This window comes from Gorilla gorilla, chromosome 20, assembly GCF_029281585.2.
Source record: "Gorilla gorilla gorilla isolate KB3781 chromosome 20, NHGRI_mGorGor1-v2.1_pri, whole genome shotgun sequence".
Taxonomy (NCBI): Eukaryota; Metazoa; Chordata; class Mammalia; order Primates; family Hominidae; genus Gorilla; species Gorilla gorilla.
The window spans coordinates 15,947,012-15,963,802 of NC_073244.2; the positions used below are offsets into that span (position 1 = coordinate 15,947,012).

Below are 16,791 nucleotides of genomic sequence, written 5' to 3' on the forward strand. Positions count from 1 at the left end.
CAGCTGACAGCTCTTAGTCTGGTCCTGGATTTATGATCCCCAGGTAAGAAGCCATTCCGCTGAAGGCTCCTGTCCCACAGGGATGGTTTATGGCTGGGAGTTGGCCAAAGGTAGTAGCGGCAGCTTCCTCCCCACGTCTTCCCAGAGATGGTCTATAACCACAGGAATGCTAAGCTGCTTCTGCAATTCAGGAGGAGGAAGCCAGAGAGAAGCAGGACCCCCAAGGCTCTACGCTCACCGCCACCACACCACTGAGTTCCTTTTTAAAGCCAAACACCAGCATCCAACCTTCCGCCTCCTGACTTTGGGAATCCATACTGCTTCGTTTCCTGAACCCCTCAGCCTCCCCCATGTTGGGGTGCTAAACCTTCCGACATCTCCTCCTAACCGAACACCTACTATGTGCCTGGTCACTTTCCATTTGTTCTCCCCAGTCCTGAGGAAGGTGAAATGGATTTAGACACTTGAGAAATGTTTATTCCAGGCTTGGCTAGAGGGGTAAACAAAACAACCCCTCCTTACTAAACACCTACTATGTGCCCATTATTTATTTGTTTTTGTTTGAAGGAGGAATCCACAAATCCTTATGAAGGTGTGATTGTGGATTCAGTCATTGGACAAATATTTATTGTAGGCCTACTGTGCGTCACACCTTAGGGTTCAGTAGTGAGCAAAACACAGACGTCTTCAAGGATCTTACCATCTCATAAAGACTCTAAATTCCCCCTGACTAATAAGGAAATCGAATCCCAGCTTCTCAGGAGGCTAAGACAGGAGAATGACTTGAGCCTAGGAGTTCCAGATGTCAGTGAGCTATGATGGCACCACTACACTCCAGCCTGGGTGACAGAGTGAGACTCTCTAAAAATAATAATATTAATAATAATAACAATATGGAAGTTGGGGCTTAGAGAAATTAAATAATTTCCCCCAAAGTCACACAGCTAGTAAATTACAGGGCCAGAATTCAAACCCAGATATGTTTGACTCAAAAATCGTATCACTAACTGAGCATCTGATATCTTAGGCACTGAGCTGGGGGTTTTCAAACATAAAAATTCTTGACATAGAAGAGGCACTTGATAGCCTTGTGGAATAGGCCAGGCACTGGTGGCTCATGCCTGTAATCCCAGCATTTTGGGAGGCTGAGGCGGGAGGATCCCTTGAGCCCAGGAGTTCAAGACCAGCTTGGGCAACATGGTGAGACTCCACCTCTTAAAAAAATAGTTTTGTGGAATAAATACAATGGATGGAAGGATAGATGAATGGATGGAGAGGCAGATGGATGGTGGAAGGAGGGATGCACAGAGGATAGAAAAAGGGAGTTGGATAATGGATAATGGATGGATGGAGGAATTGGTGAATGCATGGATAGAGATGGATGGATAGAAGAATGGATCCATGAAAGAACAGAGAGACAAATGATGCACCATGGATAGATGAAAAGAGATGGGTGGAAGGATAAAGAGATGGATGTGTGAAAGGATGGATGTACAGATGGATGGACAGATGGAATAGTGGGTGGGTGTATGAGTGAATGGATGGAGAGAAAATGGATGGATAGATGAAATAATTGATGGATAGATGGACAGACTGATGGAATAACAGGTGGTTGGATGAATGAATGAATGGAGATATGGATAGCAAGACAGATGGAAGGATGGGCATAAAAACAGATGGATAGATGAAATAATAGATGGAGGGAAGGATGGATGGATGGATGAAGAGATATATGGAAGCGTGGAACGATGGGAATTTGAACAGCAGATCTCTGTTACCCACAACAATTCTGTGAGGTAAGACATCATTCCCATTTTATAGATGAGAAAACAATAGCTCAGAGTGACAAAGGCACTGGCCAGAGTCATAGAGCAAGTTGGGGACAAAATCTAGATTCCAACATAGGTCTTTCAGACTCCCAAAATGGACACCCTCATGTCACAGTCCCCTCCCAGCCCTCACCCTGAGTACCTTAACATCTCACTTCTCAGATCCCTTTTGACAAAGTATAATGAGACTGAGGGATGGGGTGGTGTCAGGGATGGGAGGGCCATTGGCTTTCAGCAGGTGAATTCATGGAAGCATTGGATGAAGATGCTGTTAGCTACGAATGGGCCAGAGTGGAGATCAGGTCTGTTTGGGCACACACACATACACACTTACAGAAAACACATAGCACACAGGGCATCCTACCCACATGCATACAAGGCAGGCACACACACACACTTTCATAAATACACACTTGCAGTTATATGCACACACTTACAAAGACATACCTGTCCACACATATGCACACAAAGATACTTGCACACACGTTTGCACAGATACATATGCACACACAAAATCATAACTCATAGACATGCTCTTATATACTTATGTATACATTCTGCAGACACACCATATGCACACATTTACACACACCTGCATAGAACACATGTACACAGACTCACTTGCTTTCAATGGTGGTAGAGGGAAATTTGGCTTCTGATTTCAATGAGATACCATCTCTCTCCCTTCTCAGATGGCAACGGCAAGAAGCCTGTATCATACTTGTGTATAACAAACTCATATGCATACATGCAATCTTGTAACACAGGCAAACCCATAGTCAGGGACAGGCAATTGCAGATACACATGCTGATACGTCCACACCCAAGCACAGTCACTCAGGGACACACCCACACTCATTCTGGGATGCACCCTCACACACAGGAAGACACACCGGACCCCATGCCGGCAGTGCACATAAACTTTCTCCACTCCCATTTCCCCATATACACAGCGAAACACACACATATAGACACACCAGGACATACCCAAATAATAAATACTTGATGTGACAGACACACAGAAACACACCGTCTCACACATTGGCTGCCAAGTCTAAGAATCCAGCCTGAAAGCTCTCACCTGTGTCAAGCCCAATAGCACCCCCACCAGGGGCTGGACAAAGCCTTCTCAGGTGTCCCCACCACCACCACACACCCTTGCATTCGACCCTAGGGAGCAAATTCTTCTTTGCTCCCATCAAGGAGAAAGAAGCTGCGGGATGACCATTTGGGGCTAAGCAAGGGAGGGTTGGTGAAGTTGGGGCTAAAGAAAGGGAGCCCCAGGCATCGCAGCCTGGGTTTGGGGGATGATTTGGGAGGAGCCCCCCAAACAGATGGAACAGGGGTGGGGCTACCAGAGGTTGAGGAGTGGGGGGAGAGGCATATCTGGAGGAGGCCCAGGGAAGTTTGCAGTGAAGGAAACCCCTCCCCTCTCTCCTCAGGACACCACGGGGAGAACCCCACTGAGTTCTCTCCTTCTTCCCCGATCCAGGGAAGCTCTGTAGTGGGGAAGCTGGAGAATAAAGCCTCAAAGGGGGATGGGATGGGAAGGCGCAATCCTGGAGCTTCTGGAGGCAGTGTCAGCTCCGGCACCAGTCTGCGCCCCGTCTACCTCCCAGGGAGGGTGAGTTATGGGGATAAATATTCAGCACATGGCGAGGCAAGAATGGCGGAAGGGGTGCAGGGGAGAGAAAAAGAGAGAAAAAAAGAGATATAAATTCTCAGCGCCACAGAGACAGACACAAGGAAAGATAGAAATATTAATAGAAAGAGACCCAGAGACGCAAAGCAGGGGAAATGAATAGAGACTCAGACGGAACTACTCAGAGACGCCGAGACGCAACCAGGCAGAGACCTTGAAGGTGGAGACACTCGGAAACCCTTCGATCCTCCCCTCTTTCAGAGACAGGGTCCTTCTAAACCCCCGAGTCTCACCCTCCTCCCGCTGCACCCCACTCAGCCCGGACTCAGCTCAATTCTGCAGCCCTTGTCGCCTCCGCCCTGGGGCCAGAGCGAGCCTGGTACGCTATCGGCGCTCAGACATTGCTCACTAATAATCATAATAATCAATAATAACAGCAAGAACCATCCTAAATGGCGCGGAAGTGGCTAGGGGTCCCGGGGCTCCTTCTGCCTCCACGTCCGACCCTGGAACCCCGAGAGGGCGTCCCCTACCCAGGCGTGCCGGGCAGGGTCGTGGGAAGCACAGGGGTAGAGGGGGACAGGTGGGGGCCCCGGGGGCTGCGGCGGCGGCAGCGGCTGTGGCACGGGTACCACGCCCCCCGGGAGCGCCCCCCGCGCGGCGGCCACTCACGATTTTCTCGGAGGCGCCCGCACGGGACACGGTGCCGTTGAGCCCCACGAGCGAGGGCAGCGTCTGCGACATCCAGTTGGTGACCATGGCCATGGTGCTCAGCACGGCCCCGATCTTGAGCAGCGGCACCGACATCGCGCCTCCGCCTCATGCCCCGCGGCCGCCTGCCGCGCGTCCCTTCTCTGGCCCGCCGCGGGGCGCTCGGTCCCTCGACACCCAGGCGCCCCGGGGGGCGTGGGGGAGGGGGCACGAGCGCGAGCTGAGGGGCAGGGGGTCCGGGACGGGGTGAGGGGGGGCTCGGGGACGCGGGCTGCGGCTCCGCGTGCCTGGCGGGCTCCTCTTATAAAGCGCCGGCTCGGCCCCCCGCCCCCTCCCGCGCCTCCGCGCCGGGCACTTCCAGCCGCCGTGACGTCACGCCTCCGGCTCGGAGCCCGGCGGGGGGCGGGGGGCGCCCAGACTGCCCCCACCCCCCCACCCCACGCCCTCGCCCGCCCCCCCGCTGGGGACCTCTCCATGGGGTGGGGGACCTCCCCCTGGTGGCATTCCCCAAGCGCCCCACCCCCACCGCGGTGGCATTCCCCAGCCCCGCCCCCCAACGGTATTCCCGGCCCCCCTCCCCCTAGGCGGTGTTCCCTCCCGGACGCAGCCCCTCTCCGAGCCCGAGCCGCGGGACCCCGCGCGTAAAGGCGCCCTCGGCTCACCCCGGCCACCCAAAGACGGCAGGGGGCCGGAGTCGCAAATCCCCACCCACCCACTGTTGGGACACCCACCCTGGCTACCTAAAACCTCGGACAGCGGGCACTGAGGGGCGTGGGGGGCGACACGCTCGTGCGCTCCCATGAATCGGGTCACCAAGGGTCTCCTTTAGCCGGGGGAAGGGGCTTCCTTCCCGGGCACTGAGACCACTCTAGGGATCCTTCGGTTATTTCGTGCCCCCAGGGTGGCATGATCCAGGGCCAGCAGACGAAATTGCTTGGGTGCAGGTGCGGTCCTGGGGTCACTTCGGCCACAGGAGGAGTTCCCACGACTACCAAGGGCAGCTTCCTACCCAGGGACCACGGAGACCTGGCACGCGGCTTTTAGGAGGCGAGTCCCGGGCAGGTGTCGACTTGCCACTTTAACTTTGGGTGGGGGCGGGGCACTCACGCTTCTGACCTTCCTCGCGGCCCCGGGGACCCCGCTCCCGGCCCGCTCCCTCGGGGGAGCGGGAAGCGCAGTGCCCTCGCCGCCCACCCGTCCGCCCACGCACCAGCCGGCGGCGGCGGCCGCTGGGCCGCGGAGAGGAGCGCCGGGCTGGTTTTAATTTCCTCTGTTTTGCCTGCACTCACGCCCCCTCCTGGCGTCCCCGCATCACCTCGCTCTGCCGCCGCCGTCGCCCTCAGCCCGCGGCCGCCGCCGTCTGGAGGCGGCGATGACTCAGGCCTTTCCAGGCGGCGGCCTGGGGCTGAGGGCTCTGGCTGGGGAGGAGCGCCAAGCATGAGCGGGGAGTGGGGCTGGGGGTCTCGAACCGTCTTTTTTTCTGAGCTGGACAACACCAAGATGCAAGTGTGACCTGTAGGGATGACTGTTACTCTCTGCCTCAGTTTCCCCATCTGCAAAGTGGGTGGTGGAGACCTAACACGTGTAAAGGGCTTGGTCATCCTGAGAATCAGGTAATTTACTGAGCATCTACTATGTCCCAGGCACTGTGAACAACAGACAAAAATGCCTGCCTGTGTGAAATTGAATATTCTTTTTCTTTTCTCTCTCTCTCTCTTTTTTTTTTTTTTTTTGGTAGAAATGGGCATCTCGCTATGTTGCCCAGGCTGGTCTCGAACCCCTGGCCTCAATCGATCCTCCCACCTTGGCCTCCCAAAGTGTTGGCATTCCACGAGTGAGCCTCCGGGTTGGATGTGAAGATGAATATTCTATGGGGTGAGACAGTCAAGAAATAGGGGAAAAAAGTAAAGTACATAAGATATTAGGAGGAAGGGGAAGTAAACTTTAAACAGGGTGATTGGAGAAAGGGACTTTTTTATTTACTTATTTATTTATTTATTTATTTATTTATTTATTTGAGATGGAGTCTTGCTCTGTCGCCCAGGCTGGAGTGCAGTGGCGCAATCTCGGCTCACTGCAAGCTCTGCCTCCCGGGTTCAGGCCATTCTCCTGCCTTAGCCTCCCGAGTAGCTGGGACTACAGGCACCCGCCACCACGCCCGGCTAATTTTTTGTATTTTTTAGTAGAGACGGGGTTTCACCGTGTTAGCCAGGATGGTCTCAATCTCCTGACCTCGTGATCTGCCCGCCTCGGCCTCCCAAAGTGCTGGAATTAGAGGCGTGAACCACCGCGCCTGGCGAGAAAGGGACGTTTAAGCAGAGACCTGAAGAGAGGAAGGGAACCATCTGGATATCTGGGGGAAGAGAGTTCCACGCAACAGGAACAGCAAGTGCAAAGGCCCTGGGGCAGGAGTGTTCGAGGACCAGGAAGGAGGCCAGTGTAGTTGGAGTGAGCCAGGGGGAGAATAAGGAATGATGATGTTTGTAAAATACTTTACGAGTGTCTGGGACATGGTAAGTTTTTCAAATAGTAGCTACCATTGTTGTTATTATTTGAGGCCGGGCATGGTGGCTCATGCCTGTAATCCCAGCACTTTGGGAGGCCGAGGAGGGTGGATCACTTGAGGCCAGGAGTTCGAGACCAGCCTGGCCAACATGGTAAAACCCTGTCTCTACTAAAAATACAAAAGTTAGCCGGGTATGGTGGTGCACGCCTGTAATCCCAGCTACTTGGGAGGTTGAGGTGGGGGAATTGCTTGAACCCAGGAGGCAGAGGTTGCAATGAGCCAAGATCGAGCCACTGCACTCCAGCCTGGGCGACAGACGAGTGAGACCCTGTCTAAAAAAAAAAAAGATGAGTTCTTGCCAGCTTGTTCTAAAGCTTTCACTGATGAGTGCTGAACACTTTGCAGATGCAATGTTAACAATTGCTGCAACATCCATAAACAGTACAGTGACACCCCTATTTCCAGGTGAGGAAACTGAGCTCAGAGAGGAGAGGGACCCAGATCAGGGGAACCCAGCAGGGAAGTGGGGGCCCAGCTTTTGAAACCAGGACTGTCTGATTTCAGACCCTAAGACCAACCGGGCTCCAGGCCTCCCGGCTTAGACAATTTGGAACCCAAACAAACTTTCTCACTCTCTGGCCATGGGTGCTGTGGGAAACTGCCTTAGTTCAGTGCATCCAGGCTTCTCCAAGGAGTGGTCTGTGCTCGAGTTTGCACTTGCTTGCATTTAACTCCTTGCCTCCCACCTCCCCAACGTTTCCAAAACTCCTCTCACCAAAGGTGCCAATTTGCCAGGTCCATACCCTCATGCCAGTCCTCATTAGATCATTCTCACAGTCAGTCAGTCCCCACTCATCATCCCCTTCTTGAAACTCCTTTTTCCCTTGACTTCAGAGACACGGTATCACTTCCTAGGTCTGCACCCACCTCTCTGGCTGTGCCGTCGCTGTCTCCTGCTACTCCCTAAAACTCTGTATCTTTCAGGGCTTTGTCGTGGGTTCCCTGCCGCTCTCATTCTGCCTGGACCATCACACCCACTCTCAAGGTTTTGGCTCCATCTGGGACACTGCAACCTCAGGACCTTTGAACTTCCTGTTCCTTCTACACAAAATACATCAAGGATGCCCCCCATGGCTTGTTCCTTTACTTAATTAATGTATTTTTTAGAGACAGAGTCTTGCTCTGTCACCCAGGCTGGAGTGCAGTGGTTCAATCATAGCTCATTGCAGCCTCTAACTCCTAGGCTCAAGCTATTCTCCTGCCTCAGCCTCCCAAGTAGCTGGGACTACAGATGCGAGCCACCATTCCCGGTCCTTTATTTAATTTATATCTCTGCTGTCATTGTGTGGGTCAGAGCCAGGCCCTGCCCTTCCCCCAGAAAACTACATTTCCCAGATTCCATTGCATACTGGCTTCCTGGTCAGTTTATCCAATGGGAGCCACTGGAGGGAGATCGGAGATTGGAGAGGAAGGCAGAAGCCAGGGTGTTTCTCTCCTGTGTCTGCTTGGGGTGGAGGGTGTTTTCTGACAGTGGCTACACCTCCTCCATAGTCCCAGTTCCTCCCCAAGGGTCCCTTCCTCATCACATCCTCTCTTTGCCATGTCCCTCCAGTAGCTTTCTGCTGTAGCTTATGCCAGATTTCCTCATCATCCCATGTGGCTTCTCAACTCTTTCTTCTCCCACTTAACCAATTCCCTGTATTAAATTTCCCCTCTCTGAAACATGTAGAGTAGTTTGTTTCCCTAACAAGACCCTCAGTGATATGGTGATCTTATCCAAAGGACCTTCCCTGGCCACCTCATCTACAATCTGAGCCCCCCACCACTCTGTGCCACTTACCCTACTTTAGTTGTTTTTTGTTTTGTTTTGTTTTGAGATGGAGTCTCGCTCTGTTGCCCAGGTTGGAGTGCAGTGGCGAAATCTCTGCTCACTGCAACCTCCATCTCCCGGGTTCGAGTAATTCTCGTGCCTCAGCCTCCCGAGTAGCTGGGTTTACAGGTGCATGCCACCATGCCCGGGTAATTTTTGTATTTTTAGTAGAGATGGGGTTTCACCATGTCGACCAGGCTGGTTTTGAACTCCTGACCTCTAGAGATCCACCCACCTCGGCCTCCCAAAGTGCTGGGATTACAGGCATGAGCCACCGTGCCTGGCCACTTTAGTTCTTTTATCTTTTTTTTTAAGGCGAGGGGCTGGGCACTCTGTTGCCCAGGCTGGAGTGCAGTGGTACAATCATAGCTCACTGTAACCTCAAACTCCTGGGCTCATGTGATCCTCCTACCTCAGCCTCCTGAATAGGTGAGACTACAGAGGCACACCACCGTGCCCAGCTAATTTTTTAAGTTTTCTGTAGAGATGGGGTCTCACTATCTTGCCCGGGCTGGTCTCAAACTCTTGGGGTCAGGCAATCCACCTGCCTCAGCCTCCCAAAATGCTGGGATTGTAGGCATAAGCCACCACGCCAGACCCTAAAACTCTTTTTAAAGACCCAACAATTCCATCTACCCAAGAGAAACCAAAGCATATGTCCATGAAAAGACCTACACATGAATATTCATAGCAGCACTGGTCATAATGAATGAAATAATCCAAATACCCATCAACTGGTGAGTGAATAAACAAATTGCGGTACATCCATACAATGGAATGCCATTCCGCCATAAAAAGGAACATGCTCCTGATATATGCTACAATGTGGATGATCCTCAAAAACATTTTGCTAAGTAAAAGGAGCCAGACACAAAAGACCACATAGTTTATGATTCTATTTATACATAATGTCCAGGGACAGCAAATCAGTACAGACAGAAAGTAGACGAGAGATTGCCTGCAAGTGGGGGTGGGAGTGGAGATGGAATGCAAATGGGCACGGGGGCTGTTTTGGAGGTGATGAAAATGTCCTAAAATTGGATCGGGGTGATGGCCGCACAACTCTGTAAATTTACGAAAAGTCACTCAATTGCACGCTTACACAGGTGAATTTTATGCTCTGTAAATTATACCTCCATAAAACTGCTGAAAAGGGAAGATCCACCAGGCACGGTGGCTCACGCGTGTAATCCCAGCACCTTGGGAAGCTGAAGCGGGAGAATTGCTTGAAGCCAGGAGTTTGAGACCAGCCTGGGCAACGCAGTGAGACCTCATTTCTCTCTCTCTTTTTTTTTTTTTTTTTTTTTGAGATGGAGTCTCGCTCTGTCACCCAGGCTGGAGTGCAATGGGGTGATCTCGGCTCACTGCAAGTTCCGCCTCCCAGGCTCATGCCATTCTCCTGCCTCAGCCTCCGGAGTAGCTGGGACTACAGGTGCCTACCACCACGCCCGGAGAACTTTTTATATTTTTAGTGGAGATGGGGTTTCACTGTGTTAGCCAGGATGGTCTCGATCTCCTGACCTCGTAATCCACCTGCCTCGGCCTCCCAAAGTGCTGGGATTTACAGGCATGAGACACCTTGCCTGGCAGAGACCTCATTTCTTCCTATTCATTTATTTATTTGAGACAGAGTCTCGCTCTGTCACTCAGGCTGGAGTGCAGTGGCCTGATCTTGGCTCACTGCAACCTTCCCCTCTGGGTTCAAGTGATTCCCTTACCTCAGCCTCCTGAGTAGCTGGGATTACAGGTGCACGCCACCACGCCTGGCTAATTTTTGTATTTTTAGTAGAGACAGCATTTTGCCACATTGGCCAGGCTGGTCTCAAACTCCTGACCTCAGGTGATCCTCCTGCCTCGGCCTCCCAAAGTGCTGGGATTACAGGCATAAGCCACCACACCTGGACCACTGCCATATTTTTTTTTTTTTTTTTTTTTTTGAGACAGAGTCTTGCTCTGTCACCCAGGTTGGAGTGCAGTGGTGAGAGCTCGGCTCACTGCAATCTGTGCCTCCAGGGTTCAAGTGATTCTCGTGCCTCAGCCTCCTGAGTAGCTGGGATTACAGGGGCACGCCACCATGCCCAGCTAATTTTTGTATTTTTTTTTTTTTTAGTAGAGGTGGGGTTTCACCATGTTGGCCGGCTGGTCTCGAACTCCTGACCTCAGGTGGTCTGCCCACCTCGGCCTCCCAAAGTGGTAGGATTACAGCTGTAAGCCACCACACCTGGCCCCTCCCCACCAAAAAAAAAATTTTTAAGTAGCTGGGCATGGTGGCGTGTCCCTGTAGTCCCAGCTACTTGGGAGACTGAGGTGGGAGGATCGCTTAAGCCCAAGTGTTTGAGGCTGCAGTGAGCTATGATGGCACCTCTGCACTCCAGCCTGGGCAACAGAGCAAGACCCTGCCTGTACAAAAGGGGGAGGCATTTTTAAACTTTACTTGCAAGCTCCCTCTTTGAGGTGCCCTGCACTGTACTAACACGAGAATAGGTGTCTCCTTAAATTTTGAGCCCAAGATTCCTTGCTTGCATCACTCTGGTCCTGGCAATCATGTACCCACAGTCAGAAATGAGAGATTATTTACTTTTTACCCCTCCTTCTCCATCCCTCCTCTTCTATTCAAACCAGCACCACAGCCAGCTAATCCTGATGCAGAAATATCTCAAGAAAGTGTCCCCTCTTCCCCATCATCATCACTGTGAACATCGTGCTGGTGAGCCACTGAAAAAAATGTTTCTTCTGGGGCTAGGCGCGGTGGCTCATGCCTGTAATCCCAGCACTTTGGAAGGCTGAGGTAGGCAGATCACTTGAGGCCAGGAGTTCGAGACCACCCTGGCCAACATGGCAAAACTCTGTGTCTACTAAAAATACAAAAAAAAAAAAAAAAAAGTAGCCAGGCATGGTGGCACAGACCTGCAATCCCAGCTACTTGGGAGGCTGAGGCAGGAAAGTTATTTGAACCTGGGAGGCAGAGGTTGCTGTGAGCAGAGATCACACCACTGTACTCCAGCCTGGGCAACAGAGTGAGACTCCATCTCAAAAAAAAAAAAAAAGTTTATTTCCCTTGAAATTTCTGGGTGGTAAAAAATTCATAACTGTTGGAAAAATATCAATAATTGCTGAGGTTTATTTAGTACTATCATGTTCCAGACACCATTTGCAGCAAAGTACATGTAATAGCTCATTTAACCCTCAGAATACCCATATGCAACAGACAGAATTATAATTTTCTTTTGTTTGTTTTGGGATTTTGTTGTTGTTGTTTTGAGACAGGGTTTTGCCTACCGTCACCCAGGCTGGAGTGCAGTCACATGATCATACTTCACTGTAGTCTCGACCTCCCTGGCTCAAGCGATCCTGCCTCAACCTTCCGAGTAGCTGGGACTACAGTCACATGCCACCATGCTTGGCTAATTTTTTTTTATTTTTGGTAGAAACGGGGTCTTGCCATGTTGCCCAGGCTGGTCTCAAACTCCTGGGCTCAAGTGATCCCCTTGCCTCAGCTTTTCAAAACACTGGGAAGACAGGCATGAGCCACTGCACCCAGCTAGGCAAAGGTTTTTAAAATAGAACACTAACAAGCACTAGCCATGAAAGAAAAAATTATTTGAACTACATTAAATTTTTTTTTTTTTTTGAGACAGAGTCTCGCTCTGTCACCGAGGCTGGAGTGCAGTGGCGTGATCTTGGCTCGCTGCAAGCTCCGCCTCCCGGGCTCATGCCATTCTCCTGCCTCAGCCTCCCAAGTAGCTGGGACTACAGGTGCCCGCCACCACACCTGGCTATTTTGTATTTTTAGTAGAGACGGGGTTTCACCATATTAGCCAGGATGGTCTTGATCTCCTGACCTTGTGATCCGCCCACCTCGGTCTCCCAAAGTGCTAGGATTACAGGCATGAGCCACCACGCCCAGCCTGAACTACATTAAAATTAAGAAATCCTGGCTGAATGCAGTGGCTCACGCCTGTCATCCCAGCACTTTGGGAGGCCAGGGAGGGAGGATGGTTTGAACCCAGGAATTTGAGACCAGCCTGGGCAACACGGTGAAACACCATCTCTAAAATAACTACAAAAATTAGCTGGGTGTGGTGGTGTGCACCTATAGCTCCAGCAACTTGGCAGGCTAAGGTGGGAAGATCGCTTGAGCCCGGGAGATCGAGGCTGCAGTGAGCCGTAATTGCACCACTGCACTCCGGCCTGGGCAGCAGAGTGAGACCCTGTCTCAAAAAAAAAAAAAGAAATGAAATGAAATTAAGGAATTCTATTGATTAAAAGACACCAGTAAGAGAATGAAAAGAAAAGCTACAGAGAAGATATTTGCAGTCATTATGTCCAATAAAAATCTCATATCCTGATTTTATAGTTATGTAAAATATGAATATGTATCTATGTAAAATCTGGATACACACACACACACACACACATTCCTACAAATCAGTAAGAAAAAACCAGACATCTGAACAGAGAAGTGGGCAAAAGACTTAGACATTTCACAAAAGTGGATATCCAAGTTGTCAATAAACATATGCAAAGGCACTTAATTCATCATCAGGCACATCACTCATCATCAGGAAATGTAAATGAAATCCACAATGTTCCCAGCACGTTGGGAAGCTGAGGTGGGAGGATCACTTGAGCCCAGGAGTTGGAGACCAGCCTAGGCAGCATAACCAGACCCTGACTCAAAAAAAACAAAAATAAATTTATAAATAAACCCACAATGCAATACTATTTGGCACCCATCAGAATGTCTGAAACTAAAAAAAGGCCAGGCACAGTGGCTCATACCTGTAATCCCAGTACTTTGGGAGGCCAAGGTGGGTGGATTGCTTGAGCTCAGGAGTTCCAGATTAGCCTAGGCAACAGGGCAAAACCCCGTCTCGACAAAAAAATTAGCCAGGCGTGGTGCTGCATGCCTGTGGTTCTAGCTACTTGAGAGGCTGAGGTGGGAGGATCACTTGAGCCTGGGAGGTTGAGGTTGCAGTGAGCACAGATCGTGCCACAGCACTCCAGCCTGGGTGACAGAGTGAGACCCTGTCCCAAAAAAAAGAAAGAAAAAAAGAAAAGAAAAGAAAAAGAAAGACAACACCAAGTGTTGGGGAGGATATGGAGCAACTGGAACACTTCATACACTACTGGTGGAAGAGTACATTGTTGACTTTTTGGAAGAGTCTCTGAAACTTTGGAAGACTGTACAGCAGTTTCTCCCTATGACCCAGCAATTCCACTCCTACATATATACAGTTGAGCTTCATGATTCGAAAATTCCAGATTGGCAAATTCGCCTACTTGTTGCAATTTGTTTATACTCTAAGATCAATACTCGCTGGGGCATTTGTGGTCATTTGTGGACATGCACAGTGATAATTTTTTTTTCTTGTTTAGAAACAGGGTGGAGTAGCCGGGCACGGTGGCTCATGCCTGTAATCCCAGCACTTTGGGAGGCCAAGGTGGGCAGATCACTTGAGGTCAGGAGTTCAATACCAGCCTGGCCAACATGGTGAAATCCTGTCTCTACTAAAAATACAAAAATTAGCCAGGTATGGTGGGTGCACACCTGTAATCCCAGATGCTTGGAAAGCTGATGCACGAGAATTGCTTGAACCTGGGAGGCAGAGGTTGTAGTGAGCCAAGATCATCACCACTGCACTCCAGCCTAGGCGACAAAGTGAGACTGTCTCAGGAAAAAAAAAAAGAAAAGAAAGAAAGAAAGAAGGAAAGAAAGAAAAGAAGGGAAGAGAGAGAGAGAGAAGGAAAGAAAAGGAAAGGAAAGGAAAAGAAAAGAAAAGAGTGCAGTGGTGGGATTGCCTTTACCTCCTGGGCTCAAGCGATCCTCCCAAGTAGCTGGGACTTCAGGCATGCAGCACCACACTTAGCTAATTAAACAAATTTTTTTTGTAGAGCTGGGCGTGGTGCCTCACGCCTGTAATCCCAGCACTTTGGGAGGCTAAGGCAGGTGGATTACCTGAGGTCAGGAGTTCGAGACCAACCTGGCCAACATGTCGAAACCCCGTCTCTACTAAAAATACAAAAATTAGCCGGGCTTGGTGGCATGTGCCTGTAATCCCAGCTACTCGGGAGGCTGAGGCTCAAGAATCACTTGAACCCACGAGGTGGAGGTTGCAGTGAGCCGAGATCGTACCACTGCATTTCAGCCTGGGCAACAGAGCAATAACCTCGTCTCTACAAAAAAAAAAAAAAAAAAAAAAAGGCCGGACGCAGTGGCTCACACCTGTAATCCCAGCACTTTGGGAGGCCGAGGCGGGCAGATCACGAGGTCAGGAGATCGAGACCATCCTGGCTAACACGGTGAAACCCCGTCTCTACAAAAATACAAAAAAATTACCTGGGCGTGGTGGCGGGCACCTGTAGTCCCAGCTATTCGGGAAGCTGAGGTAGAAGAATGGCGTGAACCCGGGAGGTGGAGCTTGCAGTGAACCAAGATCACGCCACCGCACTCCAGCCTGGGCGACAGAGCGAGACTCTGTCTCCAAAAAAAAAAAAAAAAAAAAAAATTGTTTTTGAAATGGAGGTCTCGCTCTGTTGCCCAGGCTGGTCTCGAACTCCTGGGCTGAAGCCACCCTTCCGCCTTGGCCACCCAAAGCACTGGGATTATAGGCGTGAGCCATTGCTCCCGGCCTGACAACATACTCAGTCACCCAACCCTGTTGAGATCTAATAAGGAGACACTCTGCTTTCTTCCTCCAGCTCTGATACTACATGCAAGTGTCTTTTTTATGGTCCATTTAGTGCCAAGCTTTTCATATTTTTGTGCTGTTTGTTGGTGACTTTGCTATCTTCAGTGGCCCCCACGCACCATGCTGAAGTGTAGTCTAGTGTTTCTAAGTCAAGAAGGCTGTGACGTGTGTCACGGAGAAAAGACGTGTTACAGAAGCTTCATTCAGGCATCAGATCTAGTGCTATTGGCCGGGAGTTCAATGTTAATGAAGAAAAAAATAAATATATATGTGATATATATATATGCGTGTATATATATAGATATGATTGATATATATATATATGATATTCTAAAACAGAAACACACATAAAACAAAGTTATGGCTGGGCGCCGTGGCTCATGCCTGTAATCCCAGCACTTTGGGAGGCTGAGGCAGGCAGATCTTTTGAGCCCAGGAGTTGGAGACCAGCCTGGGCAACATGGTGAAATCCTAGCTCTACAAAAAATTAGCCAGGCATGGCGGTGCATAGTCCCAGCTACTCAGCATGTTGGGAGGCTGAGGTGGGAGAATGGCTTGAGTCCGGAAGGCAGAGGCTGCAGTGAGCCTAGATCACACCACCGCACTCTAGCCTTGGGGACAGAGTGAGACCCTGTCTAAACAAATCAAAACAAAAAAAAGTTATATATTGTTCAGTTGACAAAAACGTTGTGGTCAGAGGCTTTCAACAAAAATAACAAGTGTTGGTGAGGATGTGGAAAAATAGGAACCCTTTGTGGGAATGTAAAATAGTGCAGTCGCCATAGAAAACATTATCGTAGTTCTTCAAAAACTTAAAACATAGTTACCATGTGACCCAGCAATACTTTTTTTTTTTTGAGACAGGATCTTACCCTGTCACCCAGGCAATGGTACAATCATGGTGCACTGCAGCCTTGACCTCTTGGGCTCAAGTAATCCTCCCACCTCAGCCTCCCAAGTAGCTGGGACCACAGGCACAGCTAATTTTTGTATTTGTTGTAGAGACACGGTTTTACCATGTTGCTGAGGTTGGTCTCAAACTCCTGGGCTCAAGCAATCCACCCACCTCAGCCTCCCAATTGCTGGGATTACAGGTGTGAGCCACCGCGCCTGGCCCAGCAATGCCACTTCTGAATACGTACACAAAAGAACTGAACTCAGTGTCTCAAAGAGATATTGGTACACCCATGATCATAGCAGTATTATTCAAAAAAGCCCAAAGGTGAAAACAACCAGGCCAGGCGCGGTGGCTCACACCTGTAATCCCAGCACTTTGGGAGGCTGAGGTGAGAGGATTGCTTCAGGCCAGGAGTTGAAGACCAGCTTGAGCAAGATGACAAGACCCCATCTCTACAGAAAAAATTTAAGAATTAGCCAGCCGTGGTGGCATGCACCTGTAGTCCCAGCTACTTGGGAGGCTGAGGTGGAAGGATCCCTGGAGCCTAGGAGATAGAGGTTGCAGCGAGCTATGATGGTGCCACTGCACTCCAGCCTGAGTGATAGAGAGAGACCTCCTCTCTAAAATTAAGACTTTTTTTAAA

The 16,791-nt window shown here is 50.3% G+C and overlaps 1 protein-coding gene across 2 annotated transcripts in view; it reads right to left on the minus strand.

Moving 5' to 3' along the window:
• OLFM2 (olfactomedin 2) overlaps positions 1 to 16,791 on the minus strand; it is an 83,137-nt gene that overhangs the window by 55,975 nt on the left and 10,371 nt on the right. The window contains exon 1 of one of the 2 annotated variants that reach the window (XM_004059970.5): positions 4,144 to 4,511. The exons of the other annotated variant lie outside the window; for it this stretch is intronic. Within the exon in view, the coding sequence (XP_004060018.2) occupies positions 4,144 to 4,278 (135 nt within the window). The 5' untranslated portion in view covers positions 4,279 to 4,511. Of the gene's footprint in view, positions 1 to 4,143; positions 4,512 to 16,791 lie in introns of those variants that run through there. 2 annotated transcript variants of the gene reach the window in all.